Source organism: Cardiocondyla obscurior, linkage group LG03 (genome assembly GCF_019399895.1).
Source record: "Cardiocondyla obscurior isolate alpha-2009 linkage group LG03, Cobs3.1, whole genome shotgun sequence".
Lineage (NCBI taxonomy): Eukaryota > Metazoa > Arthropoda > Insecta > Hymenoptera > Formicidae > Cardiocondyla > Cardiocondyla obscurior.
In genome coordinates this window covers 4,328,199-4,352,525 of record NC_091866.1, presented here as the reverse complement: position 1 = coordinate 4,352,525, position 24,327 = coordinate 4,328,199, and the positions used below count along the sequence as shown (strand labels likewise).

The window sequence follows — 24,327 nt, the reverse complement described above, 5'->3', positions numbered from 1 at the left end:
TTTAACAATAGAAAATTATAGCGGACGTTCTATACCTTTTTCTTTTTTCTTTTTTTTTTTTTTTTTTACTCGACACGTAGAAAGTATATATACGAATTTCTATCCGAGTCAAAGGATTGTATTATATTAGTTTTATAATCTGAATTTACTTCCCGCTACACAAAGAGAGAAAAGTTTAGACTTGTTCAACATTGTATGGATTGCGGTTGGAATATAAGGCTTACAAAGTTTTAAAGCGCACAAAGTTTACACCTTTTTAAAAAAATCTGTTGCGGAGAACGATTGTAAAAGTCAGTGATAAGTGAGATGTATTTATATTCTAATCGTCCAAAGTATTTCTTGATTAATTATAATATGTATTATTCAACGTAGTATTTAATTACATATATTTTTTTTTTGTAATTATGAAAACAAAACTTACGAGTGAAAATTGAACCAGAATGTTATTTAATGACTAGCGGACAACCAGAAATGTAACGCTCGAATCGTCTAAGTACCAAACAATTATTCCTAATTAATGACGAGCTAAAAAAGCTAGATATTTAAATGTTTTTTCCGCGTGCTGACCTAGCTAACGCGCACTAGATAGACTGCCAGCCGTCAGGCCAGCTGGGCCCGCCGTTCGCCGCCCGCGCGTCCCTCGCCCATCCGCCCACGCGGCCTCCGCCATGTTGTGCAACATGATGGCTGCCGGCTGACGTAAACACGCGTGAACAAGCACGTGCTCACGGCGCGCGCGGCCGCCGGCGGGCCCGGAGGTCAACGACCGCGGTAGTCGAGCGCGCGTTACGTAGGTCAGTTTGCGCAGCACAGATCATCAGAATAGATAAATTTCTACTCGGGTTACTTTATCTGTCAGCTAAACTCTGCAGTTTCTTTAATATAATTAAAATTGTTTAATTAATTTTGTATTTTATGAAAAAAAAAAAAAAACATAGTTTGTATAAAATTTGCAAACAAGTAATGTTCGTTTAATTTCTTTCGATTTCAAGTTTTAATCGTAAAATTTCATTTGTTTCTCATTTTTGTCGTGGTTCTTTTTCTTTTTTGATTTTGTAAAATTACTTGTGATCGTCGTTTAATGTGAAATGAGTAAAAAGTTAAAAGTCTGAGTGGCCGCACTCGTACAATGATAGCGGAGAGAGAGGAAGAGAGAAAGAGAAAGAGGAAGGAAATGAGTACAATGCTCTAGCTGGTTGAGTTCTGAAAAGTTGGCATCGTTTCCAGATTTTAGTTGTTCCACAGAACGAACGTTTCACAGTAGGTACGAGGCGAGTTTTGTACAAGCTGCCTTGTAAGCAACCGGACGGCGGGGCGCGTCTACCGATCTTCCTAGCCGTGGAATCATTGGAACGGACATTGATCGAATCTAACTACGAATCTGACAATTGTGGAGTGGGAAGTTTCATAATTCTTACTTATCGATACGGTTACAATTAGCACTGTACTTTAAATTTATTATATATTTTTTGAAAATAATTTTTTTTCATCTATTACTTTGTATTATTTAACAAGAATATTTTAAACAGAATGTTCATTAATCATTCTATAAAAAATAATTTATTTTTATTCGAATGGTATAAGTTTAAATTTTAATTACTGACATGAGCTATTAATACGTTGTAATAAACCTTTGCGAGCGAGTATTCGTAACACATTACATGTTGATCAGACGCTATATATTTTCGTTAATTTGATGCGAAATTAATCTTAAACGTTATAAATGTTATATTTCATGCGGTATTTCGTAAACGCACATTAATGTACAATTAGATTCAAGGGAAGTTCTGAGTGAGCAGTAACTGCAAAACGTAACCGTTGGCGTATGTCGTGAAAGTTAGGAGAATTTAATTAGCACAGCAATCAAAATCAAATGGACGTTATTGTAATAATGATTACAACGGAACATTAAAACGAGATATTCCCGCGCAATAGAAATATCATTTACAATTATTATAACAACGGCAAAAATGTTTAACGGCACATTGTTTAAAACGTTGAATTTTAATGATTTTTTCTACAGTCGTTATAGTAAATCGGCAATATGAGCAGATTTAGTTTTTATAATATTAATTGTATCTACACATTATTCATACGGATTATATTATTAATTGTTACATTATTAGAACGGATTATTTAAGCAATTAATTACTAAGAAATAATAATGCACGACGAGAGAATATAGATAATATTTTTTTTATATAATTTTTTTTAAAGGAATCTTATCCTTTAACAGTCCCGAAAAGGTTTTCACCGCAATTATTATAATTGTACGCGATTGTTGCGAAACTAGCACGATCATTACTCTCAAACTTCCTCGCTGGACATGTTTACATTGTTCCATGGTATCCGTTCGGATCAGCGATACTTTAATCCTCTCTGGTAAGCTTCGTTTCGAGGAACCTTAAACCTTGGATTAGCCGGACGAATTAAGTCGAAATATCTCTACCCGCCCGTTCGATTTGGGTTAATCTTTCATCGCGAAATATTGTTGTTTGCTGCTGCACAGTTGCAGTTGCGCAAAATAGCGACGCGTATCGAGTCGAGGATTCGGGCTCTTCTATTTACAATGAGAGATGTGACGCTAAATCCTTATTTCGATTGCACTTAGTGAAGTGGAATAGGTTTATTAGTTCTTTCACGTTTAACATTTTCGACGCCGTTTATTTCGCAATAATAAATTACTGTTCGCGTCGTCGGCGCTTAATTGTATCGGCTGTTTTTAAACGAGTTTCGTCGCACGGCGATAATAATACCTGATTGGAAACAGAATGACAATCATATGGTGAAAACGATACGGCCAAAAGTGAGAACGGACGTGCCCATTCACGTCAAACTGCGAATTTACAAGCTGTTTTCCAGCTTTTGTCCTTTCACCTTTTCGATTCAATACAGGATATACGAGCTGCCCGATAAATGGACCTTTTAAATAATGTGCTCCCCACGGAAGTCGCACTCGTAAGGTTGCAACTGAATAAACATTCGAATTCACAGTCCCACTTCCGCGTTCGTGTTCATCCGTTACCAGAACAACAATTTACTTCCGTAGCCCGTGAGTTATTTTACAGCTTGTCGCCATAAAAGTGTGAGCACAACGTTCGCGTAAGTGGTAGACAGGATGAGAGCGAAATCGAACATTCTAAGAAAGGACCGTTCGGCAAAATGAATCGCTCGAAGTACATCGTCCGCTGTCTTTTACATTGAAATATTTGAATAAAAGGAAATATATAATTTTGCTAAAAGATTTCGGTAACTGGCATAAAATATTTGTATTTTTTTTTATGTGTAATTAAAATTAATGGATGTAGAATTTTTTTTTTTTTAATATTAAGAAAAAATATTTTATATTATGAAGACAGTACGCTTTTTAATATAATTTAATTTTCCCTTTTTTCATATTTTGTGATAAAGCCACAGATTATTATATTACACAAAGCTACGTGTACGTTGTATTCGAGATACATTGTTACTATTCTTACAACGGTGTATCGTGATCTCGCATTGTGACTCACGACACAATACATTTCTTTTAACAAATAATAATTCTATCTTTTACGACATGGTGAAATTAGCTTGCTTATCTGTTACTCTTGTGATCGTAATTGGGAGCTATGTATTTGCAATGTTTTTAATAATGTTAATAACTTTTCATGCAAATTTATCATTCGTATCTAAAGCGTAGCAGCAATACGCAAATGTCATTAAGCTTGATTAATCCGCGATATCCCGCGTTTAATTTCCGTACGAGCTTTCATAATAATTATAGAAGATAAATCAGAATACGGTGTTGTTCGAGACTGTCGTTAACCCAGTTTTGGTAATAAGAGCATGTTTCGCGTAGAATTTTTATAAACTTTCTCCCCTATTTTTTTTTTTTTTAGTCGTCCACCAACGTGAACGTACGTAGAAATGAATAGACGTTGATTGAGTGCATTAGGATAACGAGACTGCAGAAATAGTATCCGAAAATAATATTCCCGATTCTTAGCAATAAATGCGACGGCAACGGGACGAGATCTCTTACTTTATTACGATCAGCGTTTCTGTTTCGTAACATTGAAAGCAAGTGAAAAATAATGCCATTTAATTCCGATTTAATCTTATTTCAAAGTGTTCGGCTATTGTTATCCGATCTTTCTTCAATTTCTCAAAGTTTCTGCGATAACAACCTATAATAAGTATATATCATTCGGCAGATAATTAATTAATTTAATGCAGCGAAAGGAGCATTAATTGTTATTCCGCATGTATCTAGAACGAGTAGATAAGAACGAGAGACGTGCGAGAGAAGAAGCGGAGATAGAGAGGTGAAAAATGAAGTCGCGGAGAACTTACTCGATGAAATCTAATCGAATCACGATACCTATCCGAAACTAGATACGTTCTTTGCCTGCGAGTTGTCTACGCGCATTCTTTACGTTGAAAGATCAAGGGGCATATCGAATTCGCTCGGTCATTCCAATCACGTAGTCGAGTTATAGCGGTCTCGCCAAGATTCCAAGTAGCTGCTAGTGCAGCTCAGCGCTTTACAGTTTACATGTGCGCGTAGCTCGTTGATTTACGGACGTGCGCGGCGGGGGCAATAGAATGGCGCGCCTAGGTTTGTTATATCGCCGGCGCAACAATCGTTTGTATGCATTACTCTTTGTGCTCGGCTTTATGCATATAATCTAGACGCCGAGACGAAGACGGTCGTTACTAAGACAATGTACCGACCATGTCGGGAAGCAGAGTGCTTCTCAATGTCGCTATGTCGCGACATTATTGCGCGCCTTGTCGAAGGAAAGGCAACGAATTGTACAATGTTACGGGTTACAGCACTACCCGAGTACCAGATTAACGTACCAGTTTAAGTATATTTTGTGGTACAATTAAGTGTTTAATTTCTGGATAGCTTGTACATACGTTAACGAATGTATTCGTGAATTTTTAATTATTAATCGAGCTCTGAATCATTTCTTATTTAAATTATTTAACCTCGTATTAGTAAAGAAAAAAAAAAAAGATTAATAAATAAATATGTATAATTAATGACAGAAAAGAAAAATTCTTCGGTTCTGTAAATTTGCTTAATAAAATGAAAATCGTATCTTACGCTTTACCGCGAAATGCCTCATTTCAGGAGAAACTACCAATATCGGGTCAGACAGATGTTCCTTCGTCGCGTGAATTATCGACTTCGCTCCTCCGTGCGCAATTCCTCCCCGCCGACGTTAGGAAATATTAAAGAATTTGCATATCCCGCATCTCGTACGTGACTGTTATACGACATAACTAACAAGCAATTTTTATCTGTTTTATTTTTCATGTTCCACCTCGGGACGACGACGCACTCATTCGCGGCTGCCGATAAACTGGTGATGGTGAAACGTCGGGGGCTCTCTAACTACAACTATGCTGATTGCGGTGGCGCATTAATGCATTTGGTGACGGTAACACACGCACGCCCTTACACATACGCGTATTTAATTTTATTTTAATTCAATTTATTTTGTACTTGTACGAAAATTATTTACTTACGCTTACATTCTTGATATTACGTTTATCGTTATGTCGGCTAATAATAAACGCATGTTAACGCTACATTATATTAAACAACGAAATGGTTAATCCCTACATTTTATCACGCGCTATCTCACATGGGCTATTATCGTGTACTACTACGATCGCTATTTCCTCGAAAACTTCTGCAACGGTGGCACCCTTTATTGGACGCCGCTCGCGAAATTATCGCGCGAATCTGCATTTACACGCCGGTACCGTCTGCGGTTCCGTCCGCAAACTCCATCGTCACGAACGATCTCCGCGTTAAATTCCACAAATGTCGACTGCTTCCCGTTCGCTATGTTAAACCGCGTATCGTGTGTAAACGAAACGACGTTGCTTTCGCGGGTGAATTTGTGCCATTGATACATTCGCTTCCCGCTCCACCGAACCAATCCCGGCTCATCCACTCGTTAATTACTCTCAATCCCCTTAAATTGATCACTGTTGCGGTGGCGACGCCATTACGGCTCGTCGATCGATCTTCGATACATGACCGCCCGCATTTTCCGGACACCTTTTCTTTCGCGCTCTTCTATTATTTATCTGCGGCTTTAACTTTTCTTTTTTCAAATCCATTTCTCATATCGGCCACCCTCTCCGCGGCACGCTTTTAATACATCCTATATTTCTTTATCCGCATCCATTATTGTCGTTTAACGCAACAACGGTGCATAATTTTACGACAATGTAATTTATAATTCGACCCGTCGCTGCCCGACTGATTTATTAAATCCTATTTTTTATTTCTTACTCGCGCGTCTTTTTTTTTTTTATTTAAACTCGACAGCCCTGTTGTCAGGCACCCTGAAGACCTATCAACGCGCGGCCTGCGACGAGGAAACGATGACGTTAAAATGCCCGCCCGGCACAACCATCCTTGTCGAACACGCGCAATACGGAAGAACGGGAATGTACGGCATCAGCAAATGCAACTCATCCGTTCCTCCGATGATCGCGGGGGACAAACCGACGAATCACACATGCATCTGGCCGCAATCAGTGCAGGTATGTACCAATGAAATTCTCTCGTTCCGCACAGGTAAATGCCGATCGTGCGGCGTATCGCACGCGGTTTTCAAGTTTATTGAAAATTATTGACGCGTCAATGGCGTCGATTGGCTTTATTATTCCAAAGATTCTCAAAAATTAAATATGAAATTTCATGCGTCGCATTATTGCATTATTATAAAATAACACAACATAATGTAAGATATAATAAAATATTATGTATAATATAATTTAATAATATTAAATAATAAAATATTTAAATCATATAATATAAAATTTTATTATTAATCTTTTATTTAAATTATAAATTATTAAATATAAATTTAAATAATAGGTTTTATTGCCGTAAGTTTTGCTGTTTCTTATAAATAATTTAAATCTCCTCAGCAATCGATTGTAATGCTAGTTGTACTAAGTTATATTTTATAGTTCATTTTTTACAAAGATAACATTTTAATCTCTTTATTAGCATTCGAGCTACGCCTACGACGTCAAAGTTTAACGAACAAACTCTTAACGCGACGTACAATTTTTGTCACAAATTAAAAGACAAATCACCCAGGTATTTCACTTACATGGACGTGGTGCACAAACTTTGGAAATTCGCTAAACTTGATAAGACATGATTCCATTTCCCCCGCGGAAAGTTTAATATTTGTACGTACTTTAAATTCCGATTATCTTTCGATTCCGCTTTCCTTCGGCTTCCGGAAAGGAAGTTCCGCGGATCTAAACTACGGTTCAATCTGAGTCGCCCAAACTCGGAAGTTGCCAAGAATTCGAATGCCGATCAAATATAGAATGCGTTATCTCCGTTTCATAACATCTTGACATCGCGTTTCATGATGTCACGATTGTTCCGTTCTACTCCGATACAACTGAAAGAGATTTTACGCCGTCGTTCGCTCCTACTCCATTTCTATGACAACACTTCCGTTTTCTCTCGGTTACCTCGCTCCGAAACTTTATTCAATGTTTTACATTTATTAGCTCCTCGCGAGCTTCACGATTCTAATCCGGAGGAGAGCGTGAATGATATATTCGTTCCATTTTCGTCTCTTCCCTCGTTTCTTTTTTTCCGCTCGAGTATCGAACTGGAAAGAATCGTAAACTGAATCTTACCTCTCTCTCTTTTTTAAGGGTCAACTTTCGTAACGCTTTAAACGTCGTAAACCGAAACGCATCAACTTGTGTATGAATCAGAGTACAGTTGTTCTTATCTTCTCTATGATTTTTTACGTTTCCGTGGATCGATGCAATTCCCTTCCGTCGTAATCATTTTCATCGATTTTCTCCCCCTTTCGGTAAAATCGTATTTATTCGTATTTACGCCAGAAATATCTCGATAAAATTTTTATTTATATTAACACATAAAACCGAATTGTACGAAAATGTAAAAAGCTATAAGGTTCCGTATTCTCGTCTCCGCCTTTTATTTTTCAAAAGTGTCTGCGAGTTCGATTCAACCGAGGGAAGCCAAAGGAAGAAGCTTCGTCAAAGACGACGCAAACGCGCAGCTCAGATGTAACTGTAAACATCGTCAAAGGGAGTTCTCGCGAAATTTTCGCGAGAATGGTAATCGAGCAAGTCGGAAAAGTCGAAGTAGAAGCATCGGTGTGTTACGATTTATTCTCTCAACGGTGGAATGCAACGGCGGGGCGGAAAACTCGCGCGAGGGAGAGTCCGGGGAGAATGCGCCTGCAGGAAAACTTGTTTTCTTTGAGCTTAATTCACTGGCAATTATGGATCTCGCGTAAGGGCGGGAAAAGAGATACGTCCCGTTCCCGTTGTTCTAAAATCTTGGTTTCGCGAGATAATGGCAACTGACCTGAAAACGGCACCCCTGTGTTTCGCGAAGCGTGCAACTGACAAATTCGTTTGAGGTCGCGCGGGCTAGAGAGAAGAGGGTGGAAGCGACCCGGTATAACGAGATTGTCGGTGACGAGTAAGGTATATTCTTACAATATATCTTTTCTAGTCTGTTTTTTTATTTTCTTTTTTTTTCTTTTTTTTTTTGTTTTTTGTTTTGTATCAAATTACTAATTAAATTTTGTTCGACGCAAGCTCGATCGTTCTTGATTGTTTTTTCCTAATTGAAACCTGCTCGTGTAAGCGTCACTTAAAGAACGGTTGTTCAAAAGGATCAAGCATTTTCTCTTAGTGATTCTGAAGAGTCTTCGCGACCATTCTCTCGTAAAGAAAAAAAAAAAAAAGAAAAAAGAAAAGCGCGTTATTCGCACGATACCGCGATATAATAACTTGCCTTCGGTACACAATAAAAATCTCCGCGGTATCTATCGGTTTGCGGTTTTCGCGAGTCCACGTATCGATTTCATATTTCATATTCCGCCGCCCGAGGAAGGAACCATTGTACGTATGATCTCACCAGAATGCGAAAATGGAGTGACTCTTTTATTTCGCCGACGATCTCATCCTCTCCTGCGGATCATGCTTTCCCGCGAGATTTACGCTCCTTCTTGCACATCGGCGCGATATTTTTTAGCCACTGGATATACGATTCGTCCGACGACGCCTTACTCCTCGTGATATAAATTTTGTCAAACGCTTAAATTTCCCCTTTTTCTCATTTTTATTGCTACACATGTACGCGTGATATAACGCCGCTGGAATTATGCTAAGAAATGGGATCTTCGTTTATTCTTTTACAAAAGATCGACCCGTAAAATAGTGATAAGTATAGTTTTACGACGCGCTCGATAACCCTGTCTTACGTCATTGACTATCTATAATGTTTTCAACCGGATTTATCGCGCGTTTGGGTCTATTCTACAGGCAGATTGTAACGTATACTACGAAGAAAATCAATGACGGTCGATAGTCCAACGGGTTCGGACGCCGCGGAAAGAATTTTTCTTCTGAACGATTTATTTTATCCCTCGACAAAAGATCGATTCATTACAGCGAAGTGTACGTAATCTGTGTTTATTACATTCTCATACGTTACACCGAGTTACGATCACGGTTAATTGTGAATAATTTATGAAGTTCGAAAATGCTTTCGTTTAGCATCCCACCTGAACCGCTAGAAAGTTTCCGTGAAATTGAAATTCATTTTGTTATCGAGCTACGAGGTTTAATAGATAGAACATTTTAATAATTGCGGAATATATTTAATAATCAATATTAAAATCACGATAAATATCTAAAAATGAATGGAACGTATAATAAATTTATCTCTATTATTTTACCAATAAAACGCCTTATTTCTTTAAAAGGAATTTTTAATAGGAAATAAACAAGCACGGCCACGAGTTCTTCTATAACAGAAAAAAATTTTTATCGTTTTTCTATTATCCTAAAGACCTTTTCTCAGCATTATCTGGTATTATGAACATATTTAAAATTTATGAACTGATCGAAAGTACTCGAGATGTGATTTATTGCGCGATACACTTCTAATGAACGGCCAACGCGGTATTTATTACGGAGGTAATCGAATATGCATGCGGTATTATTCGTTTAAAAGGATATCGCGAGAACGCGACCGCCCGCCCCATTGCTTCCGGTACACACGAGAAATTCCTGGTTCGCCCCCGATGACGCTCCCTGTTTTCACGACGGAAGCGTTTCCGGCACGAGTGCACGTGAGCGAATCAGCGCCAGCGGGGTACTTTCCCCGGGTGCAGGTTGCATGGGAATTTTCGATGCTGGAGAGGCGTATTCCTGAATGAAGGCGTATTCCCTGCGGAACCATAAGGAGAGTTCGACTCAAAAGTGGCTCCGTGCTTTAACCGGTGCGATTCGAATCTCGCGAAAAGGGCTTTTTCCACGCGAGTGCTTACCCTCTGCGCGACTTCTCGGCGACATACGTCGCTGCTTCCATAAAGAGGGTTGGAATTTAAAGTCGCGGCTTGCCGGAATAAAAGCGAACCGGGGGCGCGCGCAAGCGTTCGTAGACGCGTTCTTCCGCGAAGGAACGTATGTAAATCGCGATCGAAGGTAAGGTCGGGAGGAACTGAAGTGGTTGTGTAAATATCGATAACGAGAATTTCCCCGTGGTATTTACTATACGTATATTTTATAACCGGGCGGATATGAATATGGTGCACGTATTTTAAACGGAATATATTAACGAATAAAGTAATATAAGATCTTGATCCGTAGCCGAGTTAAATAGAGATTAAAAGCTCAATCGTTTTACCATTTCAAGCTTTGTCGCGAGGTCGGGCACGTCTATGTATTACTTTGAAGATCGAAATCCGATATGCTGATCTTTCGGTTCGCAGTCGAATTTTATCGTCCGATGGCTGGCGGACGCGGGCGCTTTCGTACATTTAGCTCGCCGCGCTATAAAGCCAAGCTCTTATTCCGTGTCGCGTATCACATATAAATATTTGCGAGATATACTGGAATAACGCGCGAGCGTATCCACCGAAAAATATAGCCCGCGTATCGCTGATCCACGCCGCGTTTCCCCGGCAGGAACGAAGTAGCTCGATATCAAAGCGACGGGGGTTCTACTTGTGTCGGGATTGGTTTGTTAGTTTACGCTATCGGGTCCTCATACAACAGCAAGAGAAACGTAGCGGTTTAAGGGAATTACCGCCGTTCTGACTTTGGCCCCTGGGGCAAAGTTGCTCAACGGAAACGGTAAACGTTTACTTATAGTGACGGACGACATGGAAACGGTCAGAATGTATCGACGTACGCGGAAAATCGATTTCTCCCGCGGGAGCTCTTCGCCGAGTGCACGTGAAATGCGGGAGAATGGCCCAAGACGGAAACTCCGAAAAGCCGATAATTAGATGGATATCGTATATGCGGGAGAACACACGCTTGTGCCGTATGTGAGAATCCCGGCGCGAGTGTGCCGGGGTAGCAGCTTGAAACCCGAGAACGTAATTTCCACATTTCCAACAGCAAGCTCTTTTGTCTTTCCCCGTCTCCCACGGGATATTATAACTTATTATAACGAACGTCGGCCCGCTCTCTCACCTTCTCCACCGGTCATCGATTTTTAATTATTGCACACGACTCGACGTGGGTGGACTTAATCAAAAGTAAAAGAAAAGAAGAAAGGGGGGAGTTTTTTTCTTTTTTTTTTCTTTTTAATATGCAATGGAAATGTCTTTTCATTAACATAAGTTTGAAATTGAAATGTGAAAAGAAATAATATTATTCACCTTCGTTCAGTGGAATTTCTCTCGAAGTTACTTTCGATTTAAATCGCGCGAAAGATTTTCCTCCCCCCTCCATGTGACTTAAAAAATTGCGGTTTTATTTTCGTACTTGACATTACGTTAACGTTACTGTCGTAGAGCGGGTGCTTCAATGAAAATTACTGCTTACCTCATTAAAATCCCACTCATGTAATGCGATTAAATTGCGTTTAACGTAATCAAGCTTGAATGAGGTAATGTAACGCGAACCTTTGCGCGCAATTAGCCGATTGAAAATGGAATCCGAGGAATTCTCGACGACATGCGGCCATCACCAAACGATATCGGATTACCAATGACTCTCTTCAGGAACGCGAAACTCGAGCAGGCTTATTTATTTTATTTTTTTTTTTTTCGTTCGCGTTGATATTGCACGTTTTCGGCAGCTAATACTTTCGCATTTTTTTTAAACGGAAACTTTCTTTATTAAGAAAAAAAAAATAATAAAAAATAAACCAGTGCACCATTTTCTTTTACACGCTCGTTCACGATTTTATTGCTTCCTCTCTATCTTCCGTAGAATGCAATTGTTACATTTCCTGGACAACGTTGAAAACGTATTTCCGTTAAAGTTGGAACACGAGCTTTTCTTTTTTTTTTTTTTCTTTTTTATTTTGCTTTTTGTATAAAGATTGTAATCGTTTATTGTCCCGCGCGTAATTCACCTTTATTTTGACATTTTTATCCATATACGGATATTCGCAATTCGTCGTTAGCGATATGTTGTTTACAGAACGGGTTAAAAATTCAAAGCTTTTATATTTATATATCTGTGACTAGCCCCATCGCTCATCTTGTCGTTTTATTCTCACATTGCGCACAAATATTGACACACGGCATACAATTTCGTTATACTGGTTGACCTCAACGATATTAGTTTTACTTTGTCCGACAGCTTTTCATAAAAAAAAAGTAAGCAGAAATAATCTCATTTCAAACTCGTCGGCGGAAAGGCACGGTCACGAAATTAAGTCTTTATTTCATGTAGAAGCTAACTTTATAAGTTCGGTTAAAGTTGCCACAGTTTGTTCGCCGGTTGTTAATATATCCTTAATAACGTTAATAATTCTTTTTTTATTTTTTATTTTTTTTTTTTATCGCGAAATACCATTTTCGGTAAATCCGCGATGTGATTTAACTGCAACTTCGAGCTTCGAGTTTACGAAAAATTTTGAAGTGGACGCGTTAAATGTTTGATTAATTAAAAATATACGCGAGTCGCGGTGTTTTTCTTATCGGTTCCGATCGCAAAGTGAGCGGATCTTCTGATTGACGCGTTAGCACTCACTGTTGCAGATGGTGGTCGGAGTCTGTCAGAAAAAGCGGCAGTGCAAGTTCAACACCAACCCGAAGACTTTCCAAGGTGATCCCTGCCCCGGATTACGGAAGTACATCGAAGTCGCCTACAAATGCCGTCCTTGTGAGTACCGCTATTTTTATACGTAACTGATATATGCACGTATCCCCCGTGCACGAGCGCACGGATGCATGCGCGAACGTGCGCGAGCAGACGCGAGATCGAGATGCGCCCACGGTGTAAAGAGAGGGGCTCGTTTTTCTCCGGGACATCCGATTCCTTTTTATGCGAACGTCGAGCGTTAGGGTCGATTCGCCGCCCGCATAAGAACCAGCAATATCGATGAAATTCTTCGCGCGACACGCACGACGGATCGGCGGGAAGAACTCGCGGGGAAAAATTCTCAGGCGCGACGTGATCCGGCAAATTCCGACCGATTCTGGTCGGCTACGGGAATATTTACCGCGGATAAAAATGTAATTTTCCCGATCGTTTCGAGGCGGGGTAAAAATTCAAGTAAAATCGAAGCTCGGGTGTAAGTATTTTGTTAGCAATTGCTTGCATTTTTTTTTTTACGAATTCATCGGTCGTTCTTTATGCAGCTACACGTGTGATCTCGGACGAACGAAAGAAAAGTGGAAGAAAAACTCACTTTGCAAAAAATATATCAATAGTACAATAATGTAAGTTACAGCGACTTAAATATAAAAAAAAATTAATATGGTATTGATAGCGTAATATCTATTCATTTCTTCTCGAAGAGCGGGTTTCAACGCATTTACTTGTGGATGTCGAAGCCGTATAAATTCTCGTTTTACGTTGCGAAAAATTTTCTTGCGTTTATTGAGCTTAACGCGAATAGGATAGAAAAACCATGAACCGTGACAAAAATATCAAAAATCTATATGCACGCATCCGCGTAAAGCGACGTAGGACAACCTGTTGCGGTACCTAACAAGCTTCAAGTAATTTTTGCTACGGAGGGATAGTAAATACTTCGTCGCGGCACGTTTTACATTCTGCAGGTCCGCGTTAGTTCCTACAGTCGCGCTCAAGCCACAGTCATCTCATTGTTTACTGCGCACACGGTAAATCTAAGTGCTTTTTCGGGGGCACTACTGGCAGCGTTAAATCACTCCGCAGAACAAAGGTGTGTCAGTTTCGCCTGTTGTAAAAAGGTTACTGGCAAAACGTAAGGGCAAGAAACACGGTTTCACAACTGGTCTGTTTTACTTCGATATGAATGGAAATGTTGAATAGCAAACTTGTAGAATGCTGCATATTATTTCTTTGTGTTTCTCATACAATTTCAAATACACGACGTTAGTTTGTTTGACTTTCTCCTTTTTTTATACTTATTTCTCTCTCTCTCTCTCTCTTCCTCTCTCTTTTTTTTCTCCCTCGCTCCTCTCGCTCTTTCTTTATTTTTTTTTTTTTTTGTAATAAAGTCGAAATAAACAGTTATAAATAGGATAATCGAAAAATTGAATTGGTTAGAAAGTTCAAAACCTCAGTTTTGAATCGGAAATATATAAAATATTACATCTATTGTAGTTACGATTGAAATCTATTTTTTGAAACAAGTGAAAAAAAAAACATTTTTTTAACATTTCGATTTACAGCGGATTTGTTTCTAAATCGCGGATTTGCCGTGTTACGTGTTACACTATAAAAAATTTTGCGTACGCTTTTTTGTGCCATTTGCGCCACAACAAATGTGATAGTAATAAAATACTAAATGCATTATTTTCTATATTTTGTTTTTATGTAACTACATACATTGTTAACAAGATATGATATAATAGACATTAGTTTTTTTTTTTAATGTCATATTTTACTTGTGTTTTTAATACTTTTTTAAATCCACAAATACCAACAATCCTATGAAATGGAATTATTACATTTTAAAATTTGATAAAACAATTTTTGAATTTGTTACAGTATTTTTTACACTTGTTTATTATTATTAGTTATTTTTATACACGTATATACGAAAAATATGATTTCGAGAATAAACATTGCAAGAATAATTTCGATAAAAAAGAAAATTTTTTATCAAATTAAAATACATATGTATATTAATATTAAATGGGATAATTTAATTTTCAATGAGCGGTTGTTTTTAGTTTTTATATTTAATTGTTTTAAATATAATATATTTTTGATTTTTTAAATTTATCGCGTTAGCAACAAATTTTTTTTTTTCTAAATTTATATTTAAAGGATGAACAGATTTAATATAAATGTACGGTGTTACGCTTAATATATCCGATGTTTATTTCGTTGTAACGGTAGCTCATAAAATAATATTTGCTTAACAAGCCTCGCAACGAGACTGCGAGATCATTTTTAGAAGAACAGTGAGCGTGGAAATGTAGAACACTTGAACAGATACGAAGAAAAGTTCGGGGAAACGAGAGTACATATTATGGCGAGCGAGGTTGAAAAGTTTTCCTGTCGTATTTGTGCCGTGTAATATAGAAGACAATGGCTTTGAATACCGTCTCGGAAGTTCTTGCCTTAAGATCTTCCGGAATAATCTTTAATGTCTATAAAAAGATTGTGATCCAACGCAAAGAGCATTTCAAAATTAATTTCGTTATTAAGAACGATCTGTTAACCTGCATAATAAATTAATGGAAATTAAGAGTCGGTAATTTATTTCGAACTAATTAAGAACGCTTTTGTTAATTTCGAACAGAAAGAAGAAGAAGAAAAAAAAAATAAATAAATAAAACGAAACAAGTAAACATATTTTAAATGTATAATATTATATAATATTATACGTAATAACGTTAATCGTAAATTAATGAGTGTTGCATATTATATTATTGTTAAGTTGTATACTAAATATTTTATGCAGCAAATAATATTATGCAATACATATAACGTATAATAGTGTTTTGATTAATATTATAATAGTAGAATTATTTGCGGGTAAACAAGTAGTATAAATCGTCAATAGTTCGGTGCAAATAGTACGCGTATACTAGATTGATCGAAGATGTGTAAATAACAAAACTAATGCAAAAAGTGATTAAGTTTAAAAAAAAAAAAGGAAAAAGAAAAAACACTCACGTTGCGCGAAGTCGGAAAAAAGTACGATAAGTTTTACGCGTCGAATAAATATTACGTTATTTATTGACGCGTATTTAATGATCGTATAAACTCTCGTATTACATCATCAGTTTTGTAACGCAGGAATGTAGTAGCGGGTAGTATAAACATTTGATTAATTTCTACCGGATGGAAAGGGGATTGTATGAAAAGCATGAAAAAGGGAACATTTACATATTCTGCTTCAATACGTAAAACTGCAGCAGACAGATTATGTAACGTGTAAGTTTTGTGCATCGTTTTTCGCATCGATAATTCTATGGAGTATAGTTTAAACGTAACGCGTAATTTTCTGCCTGTAAAATTATGAGCGCGGGAAAAGTATGAGGAAATCACACACGCTTGCTTCGTAAAACGTTTACTTTACAAAAGTTTTACTTTAATTCTTTTTTTTGTTTTCTTTTTGTTCTTTTTTTTGTTTTTCTTTTTTTTTGGTTTTCTTTTTTTAAATATAGCGTTACAAACGACGAAACAAAAACCTCACGCGGTCATTTAGAAAGTATGCCGCTGCATACTTTTGCGGTTCACTAACGGACACGTAGGAAATATGACGATAATGGCGACGCTTTAGGCAAAAGTTTATTCTTGCCGTAGTTTTTATCTAAAGTAACACATGCGTATCCGCTGCAACTGCTCACGCAACTTTGCGACCACAACCGTTACAATACCTTTATCATTTTGTATAAATTCATTGTGAAGCGCGCGAAATATGCAAACTACAGAATTTCACATTTCTATAACTTTATTTTAATTACAATGACATTTTCAGGCGAGCGAATGTTTTCTCATTATATCCCCCTAACAATACGATGCGTCTATAAATTAATTAACGTTACGTTAAATTAAATTCTTGAAATTTTGCTTACTACGCCGGCATCGGAACGCCGCGGATACGTGCGTGCCCGATGATTTTACGACGCGTTTTTATCGAAACAGAGGGAAAGAGAGGCAGGAGAATCCATTATCTCCGAATAAAGTTCTATTCGCGAATCCATTAAAATGTATATTCGCGTTCCGCGTATTTACACGCGTCAGAACTTCGTCCAAAAATGAAACGCTCGAGCAATGGGATGACGCTTGTACGTGGCTAACGCGGTTGTCCTCTGTAATACATCAACGGGACGATTACATATTACAGGTGTCGCGTTACGTGCCAAAGCCAGCCGACACCTCACGCGCTGCCCGCAAATCTATCCGACGACAACACGTGCCACTTATTGCACCGACGCACACGCACAATAAGCCGCCTGTACGAAACGTGCTCAATCTGTCTAATCAATTTTTGCTCCGTAGAGCCCAATCCGATGATCAATGTAATGAGGAGTAAACGAGGTGGCTTCATGTTTCGCATCGCGAATAGGATTTACATTTGTGTAATGAGCACTGGGATCGCAATCGGATAACATTCACATACTCGTATGCGAATAATAATGAATAAGCATGGTTTTTGGAGTTTCGATATCTCCATCATATTAGTTGCCCTACGAGCAAGTTGCGCCGCGAAATTTCTTAAAGCTTTTGCATTCAAAGCGGTGTTTATTTTCGTACGTAAGTACATTAAAATACGGTATTATATTAATTACTGATCAGCCTATTTTATCTATTTAAAGGTATATTATATTTAATTTTTTAATATTTAAAAAATTTTTTTTTTTTAATAATTTACACCGTGCCTTTTATAAAAGATCGTTATTACACGCTCTGAGCGTGTAATAATTTACTTCATCTCTGGTGCTAATAGACCATTCTCATCAGCTCCTTAAGTTTGTCGGTCACCCCCGACACGTATTCCTTGCCCGCGTTATTCGCATCCACCCTGCACCACATCGAAGTGGAGCGTTCGAAAAAGGGCCGGACGTACCTTGAAAAGAATTCCATTCGTCGGCGTACACGGGCCGGCGCCGGGTACCCGACGTGCCCTGTCGGAAAGAGAAGGGCACGTACTCGCCCGCGTTTACCTCTTTTCTCGCTCCCGCCCCCGTGCACACGAGCATACGTGGAAACTGGAGATTCCATCGATGTCAGGAAAAGTAGGTCGATCGAAGTCCCGGCCTTTTGCTGAAAAAGCGAGGAACCGGCTCCATTGTCGCTTCGAGTAGTCCGCCGTCGAGGGAATTACCTCTCTCCCCTTTCAACCCTCTTTCCCACCGCTCTTCCGCGCCATGGCGGTGCTTTCTCTTTTTTGCCAATTAAAGCCCCAGACTGGACATTTCTCTCTCTTTCGCTTTTTTTTTTTTTTTATCCCCCTCCCTCTTTCCTTCTTTCTCTTGCACGAGCTTCACAGAGTATCCCACGGCAATAAGGAAGTTCCGCGAGTACTATCTCTCTCTCTCTCTCGCTTTCTCTCGCTCTTTCTCTCTCTCTCTCTCTCTCTCTCTTTCGTTTACCATGGATTCGCTCTTCCGGGCGAAATTTCACGGGCCATTGACGCCCCGGTCTTTGATATGTTCGCTGGATAGCGCTGGCCACTTCTACGTGGATACGAGCCTCGAGAGAGCCCCGGCAGGTATGGCATGGCGATTTTTACTTTGCATGTAACGTGGCCGTAATAGCGCGATACGGACATATCCCAGATAGGAAAATCTTAAGGGCACGTGAATCGATGTAATTTTACACGATGTAGATAACGCGGTTCTTTTTGTTCATTAAAATGAGCAAACCATCTTGACATCGTTTTAAAGTCGCGACTCATTATGGCGCTACAGTAAGGCAATAGCAGTCTTTATTTCACTCGGGCATGCCTGATTCGGATAAACTTAACTTTCTGATTCTATAGATGTAGTCGCGGAGAAAAAAATAATAAGGTTAATTGCAGAAAAATGGCAGAAATATACAGGCGAGTGGAACACAATACTGTTATTATTATTATTTTTTTTTAAACAAAGCATTATTTGTTTCAGCGAAATAACGATAGCACATGTGCTTGTTATAGTTTAGATTAGAGATGTTTTTGTTAGCTGCATATGGGATAGGATAAATGGAAAATATACAGATGCGAAAAACGTGATTTATCAGAATTGAAATTAAAAGCATTAAAGTAACGTTGAAAATATAGCCGATATTGAACGAAAATATTAAAATATGATATTGAATTAAAGTAGGCCAATTGATGTTTATATTGAAATTGTGTATATAATGATGTGGATAAAGAGCACATAGAATACGTTAAAAAAGTGCCGGGATAATCTCTATTAATTTTACTATATTAAAGTTGAATGTTTTAAAACTGACTGCTGCGAGAGTAGTGTATCGGTACAACTGTTCTTGCTAGTTAAAGCTCGGTGTAGGTTGTACGCTGCGCGTAGAGAAAAAACGGAAAAATATATGAATCTAAAAAAAACGCGATATTTTTGTCAGAGCGGTGAAAATATGGCTGGGGAAAAAAAAATGAAAAAAAAGGGAAAAAAAGGAAAATAATAAAACTAGATGTGGGTCGACCAATGTTTATGGTGGTACGAAATAAAGACAAAAACTAACTGATACTGCGGATTGGCAAGATTAGCCGATGTCGTTACGTAGCTTTTGGCACGCCCGGGCGGTTTTTGGGTGAAGCAATCCGCGTCAAACAATGTGCGCGCGGTGTGCCTCGCCGCCGCACGTAATTTCGCCTTAAATCGCGATGGCCGTTGCCCTCCTCGGTTCACCGGCGAAAGAAGTTCGAGAAGCCAGCGAAGGCAACCACCGTAAATCGCCAACTCAATAAAGCAGGGCATAACACTTTATCTCGAGCATAAGTGCACCCGCCGACTTCCGCGCGTGGGAGAAGAAACATGGTCGCGGTATGAAAAGATGTTGCCCGGCATGGGATCGCCCGGGTTATGGTCAAACTTGTTCCTCCGCAACAAAATCGCGATACATCAGCGAGTTACCGCCGGGTTTTCGCTACTGTTACTCGAACGCGGGGTAGATTCGCCCAGACGTACGTCTAGAATTTTTATCGCCAATTTCGCCGCGACGAGGCTGCGTTTAATAACGCGTTTAATTGCGAGTTTACGAGGGCAGAAGACATACGAGAATGAAACCGTTTAACTTTTTAAAGGAAAAGGAGCTGCATTATCGTTCCGAAAGCGCGGGGCAATTTACGATTGCTCTTATGAAATCGCTCCATTAAATATGAATGTTTTATCGATAATAATTACATTCAAATGCAATTTTTCCCGCACTTGAGGCAAACTGTTTTCGCCAAATAAATTTTTTTTTTTTTTTACTGATTAATATTATATACCTTTTCGTTCGTTATTTCTGGCGCGTTGAAGTGCATTTATATGACAAAACTTCAACTTTATAGAAAATATATAAGATAACGAAATAATTGAAAATCGGGTAAAGTTTTTTTCTTTTTTTTTCTCTTAGATTAGTTTTAGTTTATCGGGAATCTAATTCACGATTTGACACCTTGACGCGTGGCACAAAATCAAATGCCAGCAATCCGTAATCTCACAAACTACGTCCGTCGCAAGAAATTTGTCAGCGCAAACGCGATCTCTGCACTCTGCACTCCGCAAAAGCGCAAAAACGTACTATCAGCAGCTGCAAGCCATTCCAGTTCATTGAAATTCGCAAGTATAACGTTATGTCGTAACGAGATGAGTAGTAGACAACGTCTGTTTCGTTTCGAGAAAGCGTCCGTTCATGGAAAAAAAAAAAAAAAAAAAATGCGATCGTGTTTCTTTCACGACAAAATTTCAGTTGCAGAACTCCACGATTCGTCGTAGGTAATTTCCAGTAAAACGGGGAAAAGGTTTTCCCCGCTTCGCTCTTTTGTTTTACCGCGAGAATAACGAGAAACAAGCACGGTTGCTCGCTAATAAGGTACACTTCATAAACCGTTGCGTGAACATAATTGCATTTTACGCGGCCGGCGGCGGCGGTAACTGTGGCAGCTTTATTTAAAGCCGGTTTTGTGGTTTCAGATGAATTCAGGAGTAAGGTCGCTTGCGAGAACGAAGTCATCAATCTCGTTTGCCACCCCGGCCAGAGGGTGGCGATTTTCAGCGCGTCTTTCGGTAGAACGGAATACGAGTCTCTGCAATGTCCGCAGCCGCTGGGTGTGCAAGAAGAAAGTAAGTACCGTTGTCAATGTTAACGTACCCGCCGTTCTTTCATTAATTATAACCCATTTCTTTAACTCTTTCTTATTCTTCTCAAGGTTCCGATCAAGTAATCAAACGTTACTTCGAAGGTTTTAACAGCATTGCGAATTATCGCGTGCTCTTGACGTTTCGATATCGAGATAATTTTACGACGCGTTATTTTGAATAAGTTATTCGTAAAAGAAAAGAAAAAAAAAAGAAAATATTAACGCGACGATATTTCGCCGAGGTATCATAAATCTTACGCGTCACTAAAGTAACAATGCCAATCGTATATTAATATCTAATCGAAATTCTGCGGAGGTGACGGGACGGGGCGGCAATCGTGAGATTTTTCAGACGTTTCAATTTTTAGTGATAAAACGGGGGGGAATCGATTGACAATTCCGTCGTATGTTTCTTTCGCCGATGAATCTTTCTACGAAGAAGCCTTCAAGTACGATGTTTGTCCTAGTTTATTGTCATACTTGGCGACGAGATTGCGACTCTTTCTTCCGCGGTTGCCGAAGTTTCGGATGAGGTTCGCGCGATGTGGGGAAGAGAAAATTAAAGTGAGTTCTTCCGCAGAGCGTTCTTAAAAAAAGAACAAGGGAGGAGGAAAAAGAGAAGAAGAAGAAAAAAAAAAAAAAGAAGTAGGGTGTTTCCGTTTCCCAAGTGGAGCAGGGATAATTCAATGACCGACAGATGCATTTGGGCGCCAAATGTGACGTTTGATATCGAGGAAAGCTTGTTATTCGCGTTCGCGCGTCAGGACAGGCTCACACCGCTTTACTTTTAATTCAGGAGGAGCGAGAAAGAGAAAGAGGAGAGAGAGAGAGAGAGAGAGCCGCTTGCCTCTCGTCTCTGAGACGCAGTTTTATTTAACTTTTCAAAGTAAATTCTTTTAACTCGCGAATGAATGCTCCAGTCGACCGTTCGCGTTCCCACGACGACTTTTTGTTCCGTCCAATCAATCGATTCCTACGAAGGGCGAACGAAGAAAACGCTAAACGAGAGAGGTTCCACGAAGACTATTCCGCTGATACTTTAACGATGCCATTTAATTCTACGCCGTCGAAATTTCACTGTCTACGTTTAAACGCGCTCTTATTTACCCTGACTGGTTTTCTAAATTTTAATAATATATTTTTTAATTAAAATTATTTTAATATTTGAAACGATTCTTTACGTGCACACGATTAATTTTTTTTTTTTTTATAATCTTAAACCGGCTGCAACGAACTCGCGGACAAATTAATATATCTCGGTTAACTTCATAAAGTGAGATTTTTATTTTATTTCCCCCCTTTGGTCTTTGTAAAAGAAAATATCATTTCTATTCCTTTAACGGGCGAAGGAAATTCTGGTTTTACAGTTGTATGAATAGCTCGGCTCTGTTCACGATGATCCAATAAATCTCTCCATCCAACACAATTCTTTGGTCCACTTGTCCGGCCATCATCCGGCAACTCGTAGAGCTACCCTTTAACGCGAAGGATCGAAAGGTTGCTTGCCGCTTGAGTGCGACAATAAGGAACAAAATCTGCGGAATGGTGCCGCGTTATAATAGTGCTTTTTCGTGCTTCTTCACCATGAATGGGCTCTCGCGGTCGCCTTGATATCCCTCTACGAGATGCTGCGTCGTCACGTCTCAACCCGGCGCGAGCAATACGTACATTTTCTCGCACAAAAGAGTATCGGAAACCCGGAAGACTTCCATGCCCTCCCTCCCCTCCTTTTCTTGTATTCGCCCGTCTTTTCTGTCATTCAGCGCGAAGTCGAATCGATGAATTCTCATTCTTTCTTCGGCGCGGGTGTGTATGCACGCTGTCGGCCGACTTTTTGAAATCTTATTCAATAACGGGAACAACGGTCGCGCGAGGGGTATCCGCTTTAAATCGCAAGTAAAAATCCTCGCGGATGTTTCAGAGACGTTTAAACGCGAGCTTTGTAACTCGCAAAGTAATTCTTTCTCTCGCTCGTCTTGACCTGAAGAGTTAATTGCACGTGGAAACTGCGTTTCGTGTAGTATTTACGTTATGTAATCTTTCACGTGACTTTTAATTTAACCGAACAAAGGTGGATTTATGCGTTATGCGTTTAAAAAAATTTCTATTTTTAATCTTTGTTAATTTATATGTTTAGAATGTTAAGTTCTTTCGTTTTCGCTGTGAAATTGTTACTGTAAATTTTTTTTTGTCTCTGCTTTTTTTTCTTTTTCTTTTTTTTTTTCTTTTTAATTTTTAGGTAATTTATTTTATATTGAATCGTAAAGGACTTTTTCGTTTTCTTAATTTGCACTCTACGTATTGTATCACTGTTGTTATATTCTTATACAGCTTGTACGATGGACTTTGCAACGGAAACCGTGATGCAATTATGCCACGGTAAACGGCGGTGCTCGGTGGTGGCTAACAGCACAACGTTTGGCAGACCAGACCCTTGCAGCCCGGATAGCAAAACGTATCTCAAAGTCGTCTACACCTGCGGTGAGTGAGACACGTTCTCTTGTTCTTAATTCGCAGTCATAAAACGACAAAATATACACTGCGCCGCAAGATAATTCATTTTTGACGTTAAATTTTATCTAAAATAATTAATCTCACGTATGCCTTTTACAAAGAACGCAAACATCATAGTCTGCTAGATATTCGAACATGGTAAATCAAATCCGATTAATTTTTCAAACATTAATTAATTTTCTTGTACGATAAGATATGATAATGCGCTTTGTTATTCTGCCGTTCGTAATTTAGCTCGCAAATAAGATGGGAGGGTTGATGATTGAGTTGCAATAACATTATAAAAAAAAATAGAGAGAGAAAAAAAGAAAAATACAAGTAAGAAGTTCAGTATCTATCTAGTCTATTCGTACAGAGAGAAAAGTAATTACTTATTTAAACGGGAAAATTGTACGAGCGTTTTTCCGAGGAAGTGTAGCCAGCGGCGATTCACCGTTGCAATCTTTGAAAAGCAGCGAGAAAAACTGATATCACGGGCCGTGCAATAACGCGTTCGGTAGAGGATCTATCCGGAGCTTGCTGCACAATGGCGTATAATGAGCGCAGGAACGCTCCTTCTCTGAGGAGAAGTTATTTTATTGCGA

The 24,327-nt window shown here is 38.9% G+C and overlaps 1 protein-coding gene across 2 annotated transcripts in view; it reads left to right on the top strand.

Moving 5' to 3' along the window:
* The window catches only part of LOC139101230 (protein eva-1), a 143,181-nt gene that overhangs the window by 74,250 nt on the left and 44,604 nt on the right, over nucleotides 1–24,327 (top strand). For both annotated transcript variants that reach the window (XM_070654241.1, XM_070654240.1), the window contains exons 2-5: nucleotides 6,335–6,552; nucleotides 13,017–13,155; nucleotides 21,063–21,212; nucleotides 23,561–23,710. In XM_070654241.1, coding sequence (XP_070510342.1) covers nucleotides 6,335–6,552; nucleotides 13,017–13,155; nucleotides 21,063–21,212; nucleotides 23,561–23,710 — 657 coding nt within the window. The remainder of the gene's footprint in view (nucleotides 1–6,334; nucleotides 6,553–13,016; nucleotides 13,156–21,062; nucleotides 21,213–23,560; nucleotides 23,711–24,327) is intronic.